The sequence below is a fragment of the Perca flavescens genome, chromosome 21, assembly GCF_004354835.1.
Source record: "Perca flavescens isolate YP-PL-M2 chromosome 21, PFLA_1.0, whole genome shotgun sequence".
Taxonomy (NCBI): Eukaryota; Metazoa; Chordata; class Actinopteri; order Perciformes; family Percidae; genus Perca; species Perca flavescens.
This window is the reverse complement of record NC_041351.1, coordinates 3,663,530-3,684,126: the sequence shown is the minus strand read 5'-3', so window position 1 is coordinate 3,684,126 and position 20,597 is coordinate 3,663,530. Positions and strand designations below refer to the sequence as shown.

The following is a 20,597-nucleotide window of genomic DNA, read 5'->3' as shown; positions in this document are numbered from 1 at the left end:
ACGAAAGGCACCAGCGGCTTTCTGGAGGACATCCACCAGACCAGCAGGCGCTCGCCAGATGGAGCAAACACATGATGGATATATATGCTACAAATACACACGGAACTGCTGCATGTGGATTATCACAGAAGCCTGCCTGGCTGAACGCACTCCCTCCCGGACGGCAGCTACCAGCTAGCACGGCGAGCTAGCAACCGGCAGGAGGTAGGAGTTGAAAACACATCTTGTTGTCACGTAAGAGCACTGTTCATGTTGCACAAACATTTGAATTGCATTTTGTGTCTGTTAAGAGGCTTAAAGGCACTCATTATGCCCCCAAAACTTAAGTTTTAACTAACTGGAACCTATGGGCATTAGCTGCAGCAACTCCAGTTTGCTAAGACCGATTCTGATGTTTTTTTTTTTGCTATCGACAGTACTCACATATTTATAGCGATTAATATTAATGTAAAAATTGCCCGGAGTTCTCCTTTAAGTACAGTACTTGAGTAAATTTACTTGGTTACATTCCACCACTGCACGTGGCGCTAGTTAACACTACACTTGACAGCAGGTAACGTTAGCCTACCATTAGCTAGCAGCTGGATTAAACACGGTTAAAATGCTGACAGCTAAACGGTGCGACTGTGTGTGTGTGTGTGTGTGACTGTATTTCACTGAAGAGGATTCCAACAGCGGGACGTACGACAGTGCTGCTGTTGTCAGAAAAACAACACAGATGGTAGGTTTACTTGCCTCACCAGTCTTGTGGTGCATTCAAAGTTATTTAAATCTTTTTAAAAAGTATTGGTTCAGGCATTGGCACCATTTTAAAAAAGGTATTGAGTTAGCACAGGTATCCAAACGATACCCAACACTAAGGCCGACTGCTCAGAATGGACCCAAGCGGTTATACTGCTAGGACTGGTGGGAGAATTACTAATAACTAGAGGCAGAGTGAGACCAGGATACACACAAAATCAAATTCAAGGAAATGATTAATGGTATAAAAAGCACTCGCTCCAGGTACCTTAGGATCTCCAAGAATGGCGATACCCACGGAGAGTTTCCTCTTTTGGCCTCCGCTCAGATTCTTGGCCTGAGCAGTCATGATCTTCTCCAAATCCAGATCCTTCAGCACTTTGGTAACCTATTAGGGGGGGGAGAAATTACCTGTCACTCTCAAACAGTTTCACCAGTCAATCTCACACTGCATTTTTGAATAAGCCATCTAAGATCATGCATTTAAACTATTTTTGGACAAAAAGTTGAACAAAATAGGCCTTGAAACAAAACCAACAAGACCGAGAAGTGTTTAGATCTTCCCTGGGAAAACCCTGACGAACTTCCAGCATATTTCAGATTTTCTCTGCAAGTCCGTCTGTCCAAGAGCCCATTCAAGCCCATTTCCAATTTTTCCAAATCGAGGCACCAATCACAACCGTTGAGGCGGGCTTTACACGATGACGATAGCACAGCGATGGCGAGCAGCTTTTTGTCTACGTTCAACATGGCGGCCACCGAAGCACCACCACAGGTTGATGCCGCGGTCGCTGCTACGTCACCCTGATCGTTGGTCTGATTGGTTGAAGGACTATCCAATTGCGCCCAGAGGCATTTGAGCGGCTTCCGTTGGTGACGCCCCTTTGGAAATGGGCTGTGAATGAACCTTCCCCAGACCCACGCTCAGTTACAGCTGAGAAGGGTCTGGTGTCAACCAGGCTAGTTTAGATCATCACATCTAGAGCTGCAATGATCAGTCGATTAGTTGTCAACTATTAAATGAATTGCAAACTATTTTGATAGTCGTGTCATTGAGTGATTTTTTTTATGAAAGAAAAGTAAAAACTTCTCAGATTGCAGCTTGTTAAATGTGAATATGTTTCTAGTTTCTTCTCTCCTCTGTGACAGTAAACTGAATATCTTTGAGTTGTGGACAAAGACGTTTGAGGACGTCATCTTGGGCTTTTATGGGAAACACTGATCCACATTTTTCACCATTTTCTGACATTTTAGAGACCCAACAACTAATCCATTAAAGGTCCCATGACATGGTGCTCTTTGGATGCTTTTCTATAGACCTTAGTGGTCCCCTAATACTGTATCTGAAGTCTCTTTCCTGAAATTCAGCCTTGGTGCAGAATTACAGCCACTAGAGCCAGTCCCACAATGAGCTTTCCTTAGGATGTGCCATTTCTGTGTCTGAAGCTATTGAGGAGGAGAGGGGGGGGAGGCAAGGTGGAGGGTGGGGGTGTGGCCTTGACCAACTGCCACTTTTCTCGTTTGAAAGCCATGATGTCTCTCTCTCTCTCTCTCTCTCATGGGTTGGCCAAATTCTCTGGGCGGGCAAAGCAGAGAAAGGGGAGGTAACCTTGCTTGCTGTCATAAGGAGAAGATTCCTGATTGGTCAATCTGAGCTTTCATTTTCTCAAAAGGCAGAGCAGGATACCCAGGGCTCGGTTTAGATCTATCACCATTTCTAGCCACTGGGGGACCATAGACAGGCTGGGGGAAAGCATATTAATGTTAAAAAACCTCAAAGTGAAATTTTCATGCCATGGGACCTTTAATGGAGAAAATAACCGACAATTAAACAATTAAAATTATCGTTAATTGCTGCCCTAATTACCTCAGCATCGATGTTGGAGGGCGGGATCCCTTTGATGGCTGCGAATATCCTGAGGTGCTCCTCCACAGTGAGCACATCAAAGATGATGTTGAACTGGGGGCAAATTCCCACCAGCTGCTTCATTTCAGGCCCGTCTGCAATCTCTGCTACGGGGGAGTTGTAGATGGTGGCCGAGCCGTTAGTGGGCGGGCAGATGCCACACAGGATGTTCATGAGGGTGGTCTTTCCCGCCCCGCTGTGTCCCAGCAGAGCCGTGATCTGGTCCTCGTAGATGTCAAACGTCAAACCTGGGGAGGGGATGTAAAGGAAGAGAGGGACGGCACCGTGGAATCAGAAAATGCACATTAACATAAGAACAGACACACAGTTGGGATGGACAGCACATTGTTGAAGCATTGATGTTCCAGTGTAGGCATGGGCAACAGAAGAGAAGGGAATAAAACAAATTAGATCCACCATTGGGACACCATGAAAACCATTTTTCTGCTTAATCAAAATGAAAACTTGCAGGCAATCCATGCAGATTGATTTTTCATGACTAATCGTAAAAGGAAAACGGTCTATTCTCTCTGCTTAACCACAGTTGTGTAGCCTCTGACTAAATGACATTTTGATTATAGCTTTGCACACAAAAGGTAGGTATATATATATATATATATATATATATATATATATATATATATATATATATATATATATATATATATATATATATATATATATATATATATATATATATATATATATATATATATAAAAAATATATATATATATATACATATATATATATATATATATATATATATATATATATATATATATATATATATATATATATATATATATATATATACATATATATATATATATATATATATATATATATATATATATACATATATATATATATATATATATATATATATATATATATATATATATATATATATATATATATATATATATATATATATATATATATATATATATATATATATATATATATATATATATATATATATATATATATATATATATATATATATATATATATATATATATATATATATATATATATATATACATATATATATATATATATATATATATATATATATATATATATATATATATATATAATTTTTTTCACCCTTAATGGTCAAGAGATATTAAAAGTAAGGGGTGGGGAAAAAAAAAAAAAATAATCGATACAGCATAGTATCACAATATTTTCCGTGGCAATACTGTATAGATACACAGACGCCAAGTATGGATCTTTTCTGATATATGTGTTGGTCAGTTTGTCTGCTTGACAATCCCATTTTGCAGCAATAAAATTGAAGTGAGATGAACAAACAGAGACATATATCTTTTTAGATGAAACAGATGTTGACAAAGTTTTCTTTTGGGGACATAATTTGAAAAAATTTGAAGCTAAAAAAAGGTAATAAATTGCAATATATCGCAGAATATTGCAATATCTTTAAAATCGCAATAATATTGTATCGTGACATAAGAATCGTGTTAAATGAATAAGAAAAATAAAAAATAAAAAAAATAACTGCACACAATTTTTGGAATATTGTTTAGGCCACAGTAAGTGGACACACTTACTGTGGAAGGGCAAGCCAAATAATTTGTACTGTGAGAACAAATCACAACATCTGCTAATTAAGAAGCCTTTAAAAAGGAACCAATCATGTGAAAGTGTTCAGGACTCACCTCTGAGAGCCTCCACCACGTTGCCCTTCTCCTTGTACACTTTCTGGATGTTATTGATGCTGCCGGAGAAAGAGGCACAGGAGCAATCAAGAATGTTTAATTATTTTTCGCCACTAAGTGTAAACACAGAAGCAGTGTCAGAATGAGGAGCAGCTGTCCTCTTACAGGCTGGTCCCCTCGGCTTTAACTGAGCCTGGAAACTCTCCAAGCCTTCATTTCTCTCCTCATGCTTCAGTATCAAAGGGCTCATCCTCTGAATGAATACTTTAGACATAAGGCTGGGCAATAATTCAATATGATAATGTATCGTCTTTCAATGGAATCACATCATAATGAAATCATATATCGAGATGTCGTGATATACAATGACGTTGTCTAAATTGATAACAACAAGCATGTACTAACATTTTCTCAGAAAATCTGTTGTGAAACATTTTGAGGGAATATCATTTAAGGAATTGCAGATTTGTTTTAACCCTTGTGTTGTCTCTTCCACTGAACCATGCACTCGCTGGGTCAAAACTGAAGATCAACACTTTTTCTGACCCTTTTCTCTCTTTTTTCAACACTTTTGACGCTGTTTTTGGCGCATTTTTTTACGTTTAAAACTTTTTTTAAATTCCCATGTATAAACACCGCTAACACCAACTTATTACTAGTTTTACACCTATTTTTGGAATTCATGGTCAATAAACATAATTTCTAGGAAATTATACATAATTCTTGAGTTAAAAAAGCAGAAATTATTAATTATTTAGACTATTATTAAAGGAAGGATCATCACAAAAGGGTACATGTCAAAGTTCAGTCAGGATAAAAAAAATGTCAAATGCTAAAAAACATTTAAGAAATTAGAAAAAGGGTCAAATTTGACACTAAGACAACACAAGGGTTAACGTAACACTATTTTTTGTGCATGCATGTAAACAGAGTCAGTATAGAGCTGGAGAAAAAAACACGTTACTTTTTCTTTATAATTTCACTTGTTTACCAAAATATTATCTCAAATGTCATTGAAAAAAATATTTTGTGAAATCACCAATTTTCAACCCTACAATGTCGTCGCAATATCGACATTGATGTATTTGCTCAAGGATATCGTGATATGTCGGGCGCCCGGATAGCTCAGTTGGTAGAGCGGGCGCCCATTTGTAGAGGTTTACTCCACAATGCAGCGGGCCCGGGTTCGACTCCGACCTGCGGCCCTTTGCAGCATGTCATTCCCCCTTTCATGTCTTCAGCTCTCCTGTCAAATAAAGGCCTAAATATGCCCAAAAAATAATCTAATTTAAGAATATCGTGATATCTGATTTTCTCCATATCGCCCACAGCCCTATATAGATTTAGACAGTTTGTGCATGGTATGCTAAAACAGAATTACTTTTTTGCTGTCCAAAGTGAAATGATGGTGCTACAAAAGCAGCCGCCATAAAACTGTAGAAACCTACACAGAAATGTAACAAACTGCATTTCCAGGAAGCACTTATTGCAACAGAAATGTGCATCCAAATTGAGATTCATATGCAGGTTCAGACTTTTACCGGATGGCCTCTTTCCCTCTGAACTCCGGCGAAACAGGCTCGACCGACTCGTCCCCACCAGGAGCACCGTTCGCCTCTGCATCGTACACGGAGTTCACTTCAACGTAGCGTTTACTGCGTTTGGACCAATAGGAGGGCTTCAGGAAGTACACCAAGGACCTCTTAATTCCAAACTCCCCTGCATTTCAGACAACATGTAGTAGGCATTACACATGATAGTAATACTAAACAATCATAGGGTTCAAGATTACACTTAAAGTGTAGAGCTGCAAAGATGACTCAATTAAGCGATTAGTTGTCAACTATTGAATTAAAACGGCAACTATTTTGATAATTGCTTAATCGTTTTTTTTTTAAGTAAGACAAGTTAAAATTCTCTGATCTCAGCTTGTAAAATGGCAATATGAAAAATGTGGAAAAAAAAAAGTTTTGTCTCTCCTCTGTGACAGTAAACTGAATATCTTTGAGTTGTGGACAAAATGAGACATTTGAGGACGTCATCTTGGGCTTTGGGAAATGCTGATCCACATTTTCTGACATTTAAAGCAACACTAGAGAACTTTTTGTAACTTAAAAATAATGTTTCCAAAACAGTTTCAGTGGTTCATCAACTCGTAACAGGGTGAACGGCACTTCTGCATTTGCTTTGCCGGCGCAAGTTTGCCAGCTCAGGTAGCGGATCTGTAGTTTGAATGAGACATAAAAAACTACAATGGACAATTCCGCTTCCAATCTGTAGGGGGACCGAAGAGGAAAAGTTCTCTAGTGTTGCTTTAATAGACCAAACAACTAATCCATTATTCGAGAAAATAATCGACGGATAAATGGACAACGGAAATAATCGTTAGCTGCAGCCCTCTTATCTTATTCTTAAGTGATCGCACGGTGAAACTTTCTGCTGCTGCAGAACTAATACAACTAATAGTATTAAAGTAGACTTAAATTATATTGAGTTATTGTGTGTGTGTGTGTGCATGTGTGTGCATGTGTGTGTGTGTGTGTGTACACTCACCAGGCAGGACCTGGTCCAGGTAGACAGCCAACAGAAGGTAGAGGATGCAGTCCACAACCAGCATGAACAGGGGCACGTAAAGAGGATGAGGGCCGTTGGCCAGGGAGGAAAACACAGCACCATCTCCCTGGGCCTCCAGGTAAACCACCTAACGTGTACACAAACACACATCAATTTCCTGTGGCCACGATTAAATTCCCCCACAATGTGTGTAATTTTTCAATAACTGCATGGCTCCCAATTTACATTTAAGCAAACAGACATATGCAATATCAAAATCAGAAGCATCTGTGGTCAAAGGATAGTATGTTAAGGTCTCAGAGTTAGTTACTGGTTCTTATACTTGTATATGTTCTTTAGCAAGCAACGGGAACAACCTAATCTACAACTTCATGCAAACTATTTTGTCAAAAAATAAATATTTTTGGTTTTCATAAATATGTGTAGCAAAAACTATTCAAAATGTCTTTAAATTCAAAACAAACCAGAGACCATCTTGCAATGGGACTGCACAATAGCCAGGATGCCAATTTGGGCCATGGGCATATGGGAGGCCCTTTACTACTTCCTACCCTGCGGTTTCTGGCACACTTGCTCGGACCGCATCCATTTGCAAACTCCGACTTTATTTTGATCCAAAATACATAGTCTGTAAAGTTAGTATCTGTAAGACTATCTTGCAAGTTGCAGCACTACCTTGGTAACAAAATCTGTCTGCAGACACAAACACCTGGCAAAGTACTCAAAATGGCCTCTGTGGTAGTTCCCCTTAAAGCATGTCTCCAGGACCACATGTTGGAATGATGATACAGACTCACAAGGAGAAACAATGTGTGTCACTGTCGAGGCTCGTAATTAAAGCCACAGACAAAAACTAAGTCACAAGACGACAACTGCAGAAATGGATGGAAATGGACCCTGGTGAAAGCAAAGCATCATGGGAGGGGAACAATACCGGCAAGCAGGGTACTAACTACATTCCTGGAGACATTTCTTGGCCAACCAGGTTATTTCATGACACGGCATATACTGGTCATCATATAGAGATGACCAGTGGAGCGTAGTGTGCGTTTGGTACCTGTGCGATCCCGATTGAGAAGGCGCTGGGGGAGAGCAGACAGAGAAGCCAGACCAGCGGCTGCGGGAAGTCCTTCATCAGCACGGTGAAGAGTGAGAGGCAGCCAAACACCACCGTCAGCATGGAGCCCACCGTGCTGGCAAACTTGGGCTTCTTAAATAACGGAGTCAGCATGAAGGAAAAAAAGATCTGTGACATGAGAGAGAGAGAGAGAGAGAGAAAATCAGTATTTCCATGACTACCACCCTCAATGTTGTTATGCAGAGAGCACCGACTTAACTGAACAGTGCTGTGAATAAAAACCTCCAGTTTAAACATACTAGTTTAACGTTTACTGTATTGGGGTTAGTTATCAATCCATTTCTAACAGGTTGGGAATAAATCAGCTTCCAAGATAAGCAAACATTTTAGAAAATGTCATGCTTGTGATGCTGCAATGAGTTCCAAATGATCTTTCCTAGAACGCACAACGCAACTAGGGCTGGGTATTGCCACGGCTTTCCTGAAATCGATTTGATTCCGATTCACGAGGTTCAAATTCAACTTGATTTTAGATTTGATTTGTTTCAATATCGATTTGATTACGGATATTTCAATTACAAAACCAATTTTGCTTGGTATGGAAAATAAATTCAGAGAACTTCTACTGTAAATTGTACAAGGAACTAGGGCTGCACGATATGAGGAAAATATCTAATTGCGATTATTTTGACTGATATTGCGATATGAGTCATGGTATTGGAGGGAATAATCATTTTTGTATGATTATTCTCATTTTCATTGAAAAAATATATATATTTAAAAAAAAAAAATTTACGTCTGATTTTTGTGAGGATCTGTACCAAACAAAGATTTTTTTCTTTAGTGTGTAGGATACAATTTGTAGGCCGAGATGTCTCTGCAGCACCACAACACTTTATTTTAGAATGGTTAGACACATATTTTGCCTTTAACAAATATTGCACCCCCCTGCGATTTGGATATTGCACTAGTTCATATTGCGATTTTGATAAAATTGCAATTAATTGTGCAGCCCTACAAGGAACCCTCTATGGTGCATAATGAAGAATATTAAGTTATATAGAAACTTTTCTTTAGTGCAGAGGGTGGGATGCAGAGATGGTAAACACACAAATTTCGCCCAACTTTGGAGCATTAATTAGCATAAAATAGATTCCTTATATTCTCTAGTCTTTCCCTCCATCGCAGCTCTACTCACCGATGATATCCCATAGAGGAAGATGAGAAGGAAGACCACAAAGAAGTCACTGTTGGGGAACAGAGCCGTGTACGTAGCGATGATGGACATCAGGACGGACATGGTGGTCACCAGAGCGGCGTACAGAAGGCCCCATGACAACCTGTTCAATAACAACAACTTAAGCATGTAAACAATCACACAGAAAGGAAGTTATTACGGATTATTTCCATAGAATAAAAAAAAAACGAAACAAGTGTCAGAAGCTACAGCAGTGTTGATGTTGATTTTGTAGTGGCGGCCCGCCATGGCAACATTTCTGCCGCCACGGTATCAGAAATAGGGCAGACGCACAATTTAGTCGTGGGCTGGGTTCGGACAGATATTTAGAAATGATGTTCGAGTCGGGCTCGGTCACATCAGCGCGATAAGGCATTGAACATTTTAAATTTAAAAAAGCGTAGGTGCGCGCCTTTGTTAACGTGCGCTTGTTGTCCTGTGTGCGCTGATGCGCTCATCTGTTGACATTTCCGAATGCTTTCCTACAAACGTACACGTGTTATTAGCATGAGAAAATCTTTTTGAATGTAGCTGTGTCGGGCTCGGACATAAATAACTTAATACAGGCTCGGGCCGGGCTCGGTTACAGCTCTGTCGGACTCGGGCCGGGCTCGGACAGAAAAATGCGGCTGGATCCGCACTCTACTTGAAACGCAGACACCAAAAGAAACATAAACATGCTACCTAGCTAACTGTTAACGATCTCACGACGTGACTTTTTGCCCGAAGACAGCGTTGTGGAGAGTGAAACGGGAGACTAGAAAAAGGCGTTAAGGTGGTGTGTTAGGATGGCTACAGTACATCACAGGCTCCTGTTATCTAAAAGATTGTCAATATCTAAATGATTTCGACAATGTGGATGAGGTCGTTATAATTGGATGGCCGTCCGTATTCATTTGAGCCAGTTTATCGGCTATTTACCCCCCCCCCGTGTAAATGCATCTCTATTCACATGTTGATTAGTTTCCGGGCTGCGGATCTAACGTTAAGTCACACTGGACACAACACCCAGGTAAACCAGACAAAATGCCACGCAGCTTCCAGCACTATTCGTTTGGAATACGAGCGTTACATTTTGGAAGATAGATGGGATTCTGAACAGCGATCCTAAAGGAAACACTGTGCAGCGACCGACGCGGGTTTGTCACCCACCAGAAAGACGTGTTGTAGAGTCCCATCATGGTCATGGTGTCTTTGAGGCAATGCTCCTTCTCCGCCGCCACGTTGACGATGAGGAAGGTGACGAAGGGTGTGAAGGCCAGTACCAGGTAGATGGAGATGAGGGCGTGGGGGAATTTCTGCACCTCCACCGAGCCCGGCTGACCCATCATTACGACCTTCAGGCCCATCTCGCTCCACACTGAGCGCTTTGTCTGCATCTGGACACGACAGAGGGATCGTTAGAATCAAAATAGGACTGGAAGTGATGACTATCTGCATTATACATTCATTTATCAATAGGGGTGTGACGAGACACTTACTCCACGAGACGAGACCCATCACGAGATTGGGTTCACGAGAACGAGACGAGATTTTTCAAAAAAATGTAAAGAAATCCTCAATGATGAAATATATGAATGGAAAATAGTTTTTTTATTCAACTGACCTTGGCTTCTTTGTAGAGGTTTGGGACTACAGTGCGAGTTAAATGCGCGCGTGATGGGATGACGTACCTCGTTTCCAGTGTGTGGAGGAGTCGCCGAAATCCAACATTTTCCACCAGAGAAAATGGCCTCATATCAGCTGCAATGAAAACGCCTATGTCCCTCGTTATTGCCGTGGCTCTTGCACTTACCGGTGGCAGAGATGCAAAGGCTTTTAGAGTTGTTTGCCCTTTTAATGTTTTCGTCGCGGGTGCAGTAGTTAGTAGAGAGCTGTGGTGTAAGTGTTTTTGCATAGTGCTCGTGTTAGCCGCGGTATACGGCATTTTTTTCTTACAATGTTTACATATTGCGTTCGTCTTGTCTGTCACTCTTTCGCCGTTTATTATTTCCGCAGGAAAACCAAAATGTTGCCACACAAATGATTTAAAAGTGGCAGGGGGGATCTTCAATAGTAATTTCACGCTCCATCACGCTGACATAACATCGCCTCACGAGACAACTTTTCACCTCGACGAGAAATCTCGTCACGTTTTAATCTCGCGAGATCTCGTCACACCCTTACTTATCAACATTTCTTTCTATTTTTACAAACCAAATAACCAACTTCTCCATTCAGCACTACATTAGATCGGACTGTACTTGAACTAGGGCTGTGGAATTAATCAAATTTCGATATTGGCTCCTAACAATCACAAAAGCAACGTAATGGAGAAAAACTATTATTTTGCACGTTACGTTTTGCAAGTGAACTCTTATGTCTTGTGTTCTGAATGACACGCGCAGAAAATTCTGGGCCCTGTAGAAAGGCATTTTCTATGGGCCCCTCCCCGCATCCACAGCTATTCATTCTAGCATCTTTTTGGGCCCTCCTCACATGAGGGCCTTGGGTACTCAGTACCCTTTTCCCACCCCAGTCCGACGCCCCCCTGGACCTTCACCCCTCCTGAAGGCTGAAACTCACTCAGCCAACATTTGATTATATTTTTTGTATTATTTATTTTAAGCGGAATTCAAAAAGTTCAATGGGAAAAGTATTAAGGGAAACTACGCACTATAGCTTCAACTCTTGTAAATGCAACATCTTTCCAAAAGTCAATGAGTAATTAAATAAGTTCAATAATCGTGATTTCAGAATTGACCAATATTTTCTGTTAAAGTGATGGTTCGGAGTAATTTACCCTAGGGTCCTTTGCACCATGAGCTCGAGCCAAACACCCCCCCAGAAGCTTTTTTCACCTGGGTCTAACATTGGGCGAGTTAGCGTTAGCCGCTGAATAGCTTAGCGCAGGGGCTAATGGACCCACGTTTGTATCTCTTAAATGACCCCACTAATAATGCCCGAAATGATACCAAAGGTCTACACTAGTACAAATAGGTTATGCACTCATAAAACGATGGATTGGAAAGTTTGTAAGTACACCAGAAGTTTATGTAAATAACACTTGCCTGCTGGCTTCTGCTCTCTGCTGTTGTTGTTGCTGCTGTAAGACGAGTTCTTAGTGCTGTCTACAAATTACAACACCGAAAAGAGATGCAACAAAAATGTTTTTTAATTTAAGTTTTTTTTTTTAACTAAGTGCTGTAGTTTAACTAGCAGGAGACAAGTAATAACTGAGGTAAGTTTGGAGACATTACCTTATTTAATCATTAAATTAATAAATATTTTTGTTGTATCTCTTTTCGGTGTAGTAATTTGTAGACGTTCCCTAAGCACTCGTCTTACTGCAGGTAGCAGCAACAGAGAGCAGAAGTCAGCAGGCAAGTGTTCATAAACTTCTGGTGTACTTACAAACTTTCCAATCCATCGTTTTATGAGTGCATAACCTATTTGTACTAGTGTAGAAGTTTGGTATCATTTCGGGCATTATTAGTGGGGTCATTTACGAGATATAAACGTGGGTCCATTATTCCCTGCGCTAAGCTATTCAGCTGCTAACGCTACTCTACGCTAACTCTCCCAATGTTAGACCCAGGTGAAAAAAGCTTCTGGGGGGGGTGTTTGGCTCGAGGTCATGGTGCAAAGGACCCTAGGGTAAATTACTCCGAACCATCACTTTAATGCATTACCGCTGACGGCGACTACATCATATCCTTTTTCAGCAAAACAGACCGGAAACAGGAAATGCAGAAAATCTCCTTTACAAAAGTAAATAAATGTCATACTGACTGACTGACTGACTGACATATGATGTGCATTCTCCTTAAAAAAAACAATTTGTTTTTAGAAATGTCTCCTGATATATTATCTCTAGAAGTTTATTATTCAACTTCTGTTTTTGTTAAAGAAGGAAAAGAAAATCGCAATACTCATCACTATCGAATCGCAGTACTTCTAGAATCTCAAAGAATGAAAATCACAATACAAATCCAATCGGCTCCGATTTATCGCGAAAGAATCCAAATCGGGACAAAAGCATATTGTCTCGGCCCTAGTAACTTATTCTGAACAACACTCGCAGTGCATCTTTGTTCCCTCTTTAAAAGGTGGAGTTGGTTCAGACGGGGGAGTATTGTGCTGATCTGCGGTCTGTCTCACCTGGATGATAGCTGCATCGATCAGAGACTGGAGGCGGATGAAGCCAGAGTACCAGTAATTAGCTGCTCTGCAGTTCACCGAGCTGGTGAAACAGTTGGCTGGAGGAAAACAAACACAACGACAACATAAGCTTTATGTGTGCCAGATATAAATGACAAACACTTTATATTTCAGCTCTGTGTTTCCTCACATTCAATACACACTTATCCCCCCCAACTGCCAACTCAATGTCACCTGACGCGGACATTATTCCTTACATATCAACTTATTGATAACTAATTACCTACATAGTATGAGTGCATTCAATATATGATATATCTTATTAGTAATATCTATTACTCATTGAATAGGATCACCACTATTTGGCAATATTCAAGTAATGTGCAATAACCCACACTGCTTATCACACTGTATATAAAACCATTTTATTTTTTATATAGGTTTATAGCGTCTCAGGACTGTGCACCTTACCCCCTTTTTTGCACTACTTATTTTATTTCATGTTATATTTATTTTACCTACATGTTGACCCTGGAAAATGAGTTGCTTTTAATCTCATTGTACATGTGTATAGTGACAATAAAAAGGCATTGTATGCTATTAAATGCTTCAGCATGGAGTTTTTAAACCAAAGGCCTCCTAGGCAGTGTGTAGTGTATGTGAAGGTTTACGTAATTCTGTATTTCAAGTATAATCTGTAAAATGTTCTAAAAATTAGGTTTTGCTTTGCAGTCATGGAGCCTGCAGTCTGTTCACCGGTAACTGAATCCATTTCAAATGTGCTCTTCAGGATAGGTTTAAATAGAGGGAGGACTGAAAACTTTTCAGGAAAAATATTTACGTATATACAAACCGCCATTCCAATGAAGTTGGGACGTTGTGTAAAACGGAAAAAAACAATACAATGATTTGCAAATCCTTTTCAACCTATATTCAATTAAATACGCTACAACGACAAGATATTTAATGTTCAAACTGAGCAAATATATTGTCTTTGTAGTGTAGCGAAGAAGGCAAAATAAAGAAAATCCTGTTAGACTTTACCGATAGATTCTGTGTAATCGCTGGGTAAGGGCAGCCTGTTGTAGGGGAAGCGCAGCCTGTACGACGTGGCTGAGCTGTCCGTGAACACAACACCGACGTAGCTGGAAGGCTCATACAGACTGGCGTTCTCCAGGTCCTCCTCGCTGGCAAACATCTCCAGATGATCCTGGAGTTCTGCAAACACAGAGAGAATAAAACGTGTGTGTTTACAAAGATGCAATTTATTTGATTATCACAAACTACCTGCCCTTGTTTTATGATTAAGGTTGGTTTTTGAATAAATATAAATATATATATATATATATATATATATATATATATATATATATATATATATATATATACACACACACACACACACACACACACATATACATATACACACAATACAGTATGGGAGGGGCATTGTATTGTATGTATTTATTCATTGTAATTAGGGGTGAAAGATTAACCCTTTCAAATCGAAATTGCGACTTAATAGAATGCGATTAGCTAATCGTGAAGACCACGAATAATCGACTGATATATTTAGTTGAATGTTTGGTTTAACATTTGGTTCAACATTTTGTATTCCTCTTTTCATTTTTTATATTTACTGTTTTTCATTAGATAAATGCTGGAATAATGTTACATATCACAGATTGTTTTAAGAACAAAATGTTCTATTTTCAGTGTATTTTTCATTTATTTATTTATTTAGGTGGTAGAAGGTGAAATATGTAGCTAAAAAAAATAGTTAATGAGCATCATTACTCAATGCCAGAGTGACTCGCTGAGCAAATTCAAAATTGTGCTCTCGCAAGAACTCTGGATTTCCAGGGTAGGGGTCTTGTACTGTAGGTGCAAATTTAAAGGACGAGAGGATTCTCAGACACTTACGCATCTCCTGGGCCACCTCTTCCATGATGTGGTTGGTGACATTAGTGATGGGAGTGTAGCCCAGGCCCTTGAAGTGGTCGTCACGCTCCAGCTCCATAGTGCTGATGCCTCCATAATAAACGTGAGGATTCAGGGTGCTGATGAGTACCAGGAGACCCAACAGTAGCAGGGGTAGGATCAGTTCCTGCAAAGACAGACACACAAAAGGAACAACTGATGAGAAAACCCTGACACCCCAGGGGTGATGTAATATATCTTCAACATATTCGGTGTCAGCTGGCATCTCCTCCCAGTTGGATTTGGTCAAAGCTGAGGCTTAGAACATGGATCCAGACGTAAATGGCTTATTTTCATTTCCAAGAAATAATAATAATATAATAATAATTTGTTCTGTGAGATGGGTCAATCCTAAACGGGATGGATAAGCACATACAGTAAGAAGCTGGGTCCTGACTAGTTTAATGATAGCCAGACTATCGATTATTTTAGGAGGATGGAAGAATGAAGGGGTGCCATCAATCCAGGAGTGGGCTTGTTAGATGGCTAGGGTGGCAGCGTTTGAAAAAAAGTTATATAAAAAGGGTTTGCCAGATTGGATGTCCAGACTAGAAAATGGGGAAAGTAGCTGAGCTTTCTGGAGGGCTCCTAGGAAGCTTTGTGCTGGGGAGAGACGTGTAGGATGGGCTTATGGTGTTGTCATTTCTACATATGTTTACTTTGATTAAGGTTTATGGTGTTTGGTGTTTTCAGCCCCCAACGTCACCTTCCAATCAGCGCTGCTTAATAACGCCTTTAACTGACAGCACTAATTAAAACACTTTAAAACCTCCTTAAAAAGCAAAGTTCGGTTATATAAAAAAAAAATCTGTTTAAAAGACTGCAAGATATTAAAGGCAGGTTAAAAGAACCACTGGACAGGACGGACAGCGGGAGAATAAAACTTTAAATAAAAGGTCACCTGCACACCTGACTTGGCCTCTCTCCTGGAGACTTTACAAAATAAAAAAAATTAAAATATATATATAGAGTTATGAAAATAAATGCCCCGGCAATCCCAATCTATCTCCACATAAAAGGGTTAGGTGCCTTGAAGTCGACGTTGGGGGCTCAAAAACACCATTGAGCAAGGTTTATGGTCTATTTTGTTGATTGCACGGGAACATTGTAGTTACTGTGTCATCTTTTCTTGATGTTTGTCTGGGTGGGTAGGGATGGGGGATTTGTCAATGTTGCCTGTGTTCGGAGCTCTAATGACGAAGAACCACTCTCGCTCTCCTCTGATCCATAAACAACATGCTACAGCTTGACCTTGTGCCACACAGTCAATCAATTGGGAGTCATTGGCATGTCAAGAGCCGATTCCAGAGCTTGTCAGGCTTTTACACATTTTTTGACCAAGAGCTATTTTAAGGCTTGCGGTTGACAGGGTTCCACTGGGAAAACTCGATTAGATTTGGTTCACCTGGGATTATCTATGTGCACAATATAATGAAAATCCCATTTAGTAAACACTTCATGCTCCAAACAGCATAGCTTCTCCTTACAAACTAACAAGGCCACCATTTTAGAGTAACCCAGGCTAAACGGTCACCTGAGCTCAAGCAGCCAGTGACAAACGGTTGGCATCTCTGGCATGAAGTAAACAAGCCACATTAAATCGCACTGCAGCTTCGAGAAAATCCTGGACTTTCCTAACGGCTGTTGAGGAAGCTGCAGGAGGTCCCTCGGGGCTACCTCTCGAAAGTAAAGTTGATACACAGAGACATTAAAAATGCATCAGTGCAACTTCAAGCCCGATGAAAAATGCATGGTCCGACAAACAAAAGAGATTGGAACGGAGAGGATGCACAAGCCAAGTTTTTGTATTTAATGCCCAAATCTAATTGTATATTGTCTATTTATTAACGAGTCCTTTAACAAGGACAAGAGATTTGGGTGCTGTTATTTTTTGTTGCACTGGAGCAGCCACAGGCGTAAAAAGAAATGACCACATTATCAGACTTATTAACTCTAGCTGAGGTTTTCCTGGAACAACAACAACAGAGAGCTCTCTCATCCAGACATCATATGGACAAAGACAGAGTGCTATCCTTGAGAAAATGTGTGCGGAATGCAAAATAACGGCGCATCGCGAGATAAACCAACCTGTCAACACATATTTCTTTCCTACTTTAACTGTGAGGGGTAAAACAGAGTTACAGAATTAACAGAAACCAAGGGCTGTTTAAATAAATTGACAGATATATACAGTATATAAATGTAAGCGAGTAACAAAGAAATAAAAATGAGTTAATCTATAATTATATCATAAACTACCGGCATTAGGTTCTCATTTCAACAACTGCACAAGCCTTGTTCCTTCTACACCTACTATTATTGCTCCATAGCACAAACTACAGTGCTAAGCATAAGTGAATATACCCATGCTAAAGTTGACTAAAAAGAGGAATAAAAAAAAAAAAAAACATCTTTGGAAATTGATATTAATGCCTTAATTACAAAAATAGCCCCACATCATCACATACCCTTCACCATAACTAGAGATTGGCATGGGGTACTTTCCATAAAATCATCTCTCAATGCCAATAAAACCAGCGGTTACGCTAACAGGAAGGAAGGGAAGGAGTGGTAGCCACTCATCCATTCACTGTGCAATACATTATTAATAATCTACTCACATACATACCTGGACATTCTAACTGCTCTTAACTACTAATTTATGCTAAATATAATGTATTACCTGTATAATAACACAATACCATACACAGTCCTATATATCTATCTTTATTTATCTGTAGTTTATTGTTGTTTACCGTTTGTTTATCTTTTGTAAAAATATTTAGCTAAAAGTTTATTGTTACACTGTAGTTTTTTTTTTTAAATATACTGTGTTTTTTTACACCGCCTTATTTAAAGAGTGTTTTGTTGCTAAAATCAGCTGCTGGAAATCTAATTTCCTTGCAGGAGTCATCCCAAAAGGATCAATAAAGAGAAGTCTAAGTCTAACTGAAATAAAACCATGCCAATCTCTAGGTATGGTGAAGGGTATGTGATGATGGGGGGGTATGGTGAAGGGTATGTGATGATGGGGGGTATGGTGAAGGGTATGTGATGATGGGGGGGGTATTTGATGATGTGGGGGTATGGTGAAAGGTATTTGATGATGTGGGGGTATGGTGAAGGGTATGTGATGATGTGGGGGTATGGTGAAGGCTATGTGATGATGTGGGGGTATGGTGAAGGCTATGTGATGATGTGGGGGTATGGTGAAGGCTATGTGATGATGTGGGGGTATGGTGAAGGGTATGTGATGATGGGGGTATGGTGGGCTATGGTGATGTGGGGCTATGGTGTGATGTGATGATGTGGGGGTATGGTGAAGGGTATGTGATGATGTGGGGGTATGGTGAAGGGTATGTGATGATGGGGGGGGGGGGTATGGTGAAGGGTATGTGATGATGTGGGGGTATGGTGAAGGGTATGTGATGATGTGGGGGTATGGTGAAGGGTATGTGATGATGTGGGGGTATGGTGAAGGGTATATGATGATGGGGGGGGGGGTGGTGGTATTGTGAAGGGTATGTGATGATGTGGGGGTATGGTGAAGGGTATGTGATGATGTGGGGGGGCCATTTTAATTCCACAGGCCAAGGGAACTTTATCAGGATGCATAGTATCCTGGATCCATGAAATAACTGGCCTTTAAAAATAAACATCTGCCTGTCTCTATGGGAATTTAACATAGGGGTGTCTATGCTTATGCCCCCTGTATTTTAAGGAAGAATATTTATTTATTTATTTATTTACGATACAATATTCTTTCACAAAGAAAATTGTGTCCTTAAAGGTTGGATTTTTCCTCATTTTTTTAATTAAGGCATTAAGATCAATTTCCAAAAGATTATTTTTTTTATTCCTCTTTTTAGTCAGCTTTAGCATGGGTGTATTCACTTATGCTGAACACTGTAAATATTGATTTTGCTGCATGACAATTGTGGGCAATGAAATGTCACAGCAACCGAACAACTAAATGAAACTGAACAGATTCATATGGGTCTGCTGCAAACTAAGCACCTGAAGACTTTGCTGCTTGGTCCTCCATTTGATGAGCAGATTCTTGTAGAGAAGACTCTTTGTTTGGTGCCAGACTCCAGCATCTCTCCTATACATGGGCTGCATACTTCCAGCATGCCTCATCTGGATGACGTACGGACGAGAAGTAGTCTCCCTAATGCTGGCCTCAGCTGCAAGTAAAATTAGGAAAAGAAAAAAAATATATATACTTTATGGTTTTATAACAGAAGCTAAATTTATAGAACAAAACAATGAAAGCAGTACAACTTTGAGTTTTGGTCAGCAAATGCCACCCTTTTTTTATTACAGTGAACCATTGAGCCATTTCAAACACAATGGCTTCATAAGTATTCAGTGCTTCAAAAAGTTGCATTTCCTACATTACTAAAATTTAGCAAACAATTCAAATAGGCCTACATCAATGTTATGTTGCTGTAGAATTACAGATTTTGAGTACATGCTAGCTACAAATTCACATACTTTCACCATTGCTTTGATAGATTTTTTCGACAGTAATGTAGTCATGGATCACGGATGGAGGGATTTGTAACAACGTCCAATACATTTTCGTATAGCACTAATGTGGTATAAGCCCTTTCTCTTGCAAAGACTGCTGACGGTTGCAATGTGTGCATTAAATTGAGTTCCTTCATTTGCATGCATGTCTAACAAAGATACACTAGATGAAACATCGCTTTAAATCTACCTCATATTCTCTCAGATAGGCAGCAAGCTATAGCGTTTCCTCCCGTCGCCTCGGAGCTGCTCACCGGGGCGACGCTGTGCTCACTGGCTGGACTTTGGAGCCCAGTAACAGAAATCGTGTTGACAACAACGGCACTACCACATGTTCGTAAAGCGGCTTTCGGTAAAGCGTGCCGCAAATGTACCTGTCAAATCAGCATTTAGCTAGTTATCATGAAAAGCCAGATATTAGACGTGTGTGCTGCTCGCCTGAGCTAACGCACTGAACGCTGACAAGCGAAGGAGTCAAGCTAGCAAGCTACAGCAACACAGCCGATGGAAAACACACAAATACAATGATACAAACAAACTTTCATATACTCACGTATGAAATACATTAAGTCATATCTTTCCTCAACGTATGGTTCAACGGCCTTACATTACATTTGGTTTTTATGTCAAGTAAACTCCGCTAAAACGAATTCTCCCGTTTCTTTACGTCGCTACTTCCGCCTGTCAAATATAGATGTGACGTTAACCAATCAGATCTGGTCTCG

At 39.9% G+C, this 20,597-nt stretch overlaps 1 protein-coding gene across 1 annotated transcript in view; it reads right to left on the bottom strand.

Moving 5' to 3' along the window:
* Positions 1-20,560, bottom strand: part of abca5 (ATP-binding cassette, sub-family A (ABC1), member 5) — a 40,941-nt gene extending 20,381 nt beyond the window's left edge. Inside the window, exons 1-13 of the mRNA XM_028567372.1 lie at positions 20,426-20,560; positions 19,357-19,526; positions 15,283-15,466; positions 14,404-14,577; positions 13,360-13,457; positions 10,372-10,598; positions 9,181-9,322; positions 7,962-8,150; positions 6,884-7,031; positions 5,872-6,049; positions 4,331-4,389; positions 2,609-2,895; positions 1,010-1,129 (exon numbers count right to left, since the gene is read on the bottom strand). Coding sequence (XP_028423173.1) covers positions 1,010-1,129; positions 2,609-2,895; positions 4,331-4,389; positions 5,872-6,049; positions 6,884-7,031; positions 7,962-8,150; positions 9,181-9,322; positions 10,372-10,598; positions 13,360-13,457; positions 14,404-14,577; positions 15,283-15,466; positions 19,357-19,526; positions 20,426-20,438 — 1,989 coding nt within the window. The 5' untranslated portion in view covers positions 20,439-20,560. The remainder of the gene's footprint in view (positions 1-1,009; positions 1,130-2,608; positions 2,896-4,330; positions 4,390-5,871; positions 6,050-6,883; positions 7,032-7,961; positions 8,151-9,180; positions 9,323-10,371; positions 10,599-13,359; positions 13,458-14,403; positions 14,578-15,282; positions 15,467-19,356; positions 19,527-20,425) is intronic.
* Between the last annotated feature and the right edge of the window lie 37 nt (positions 20,561-20,597).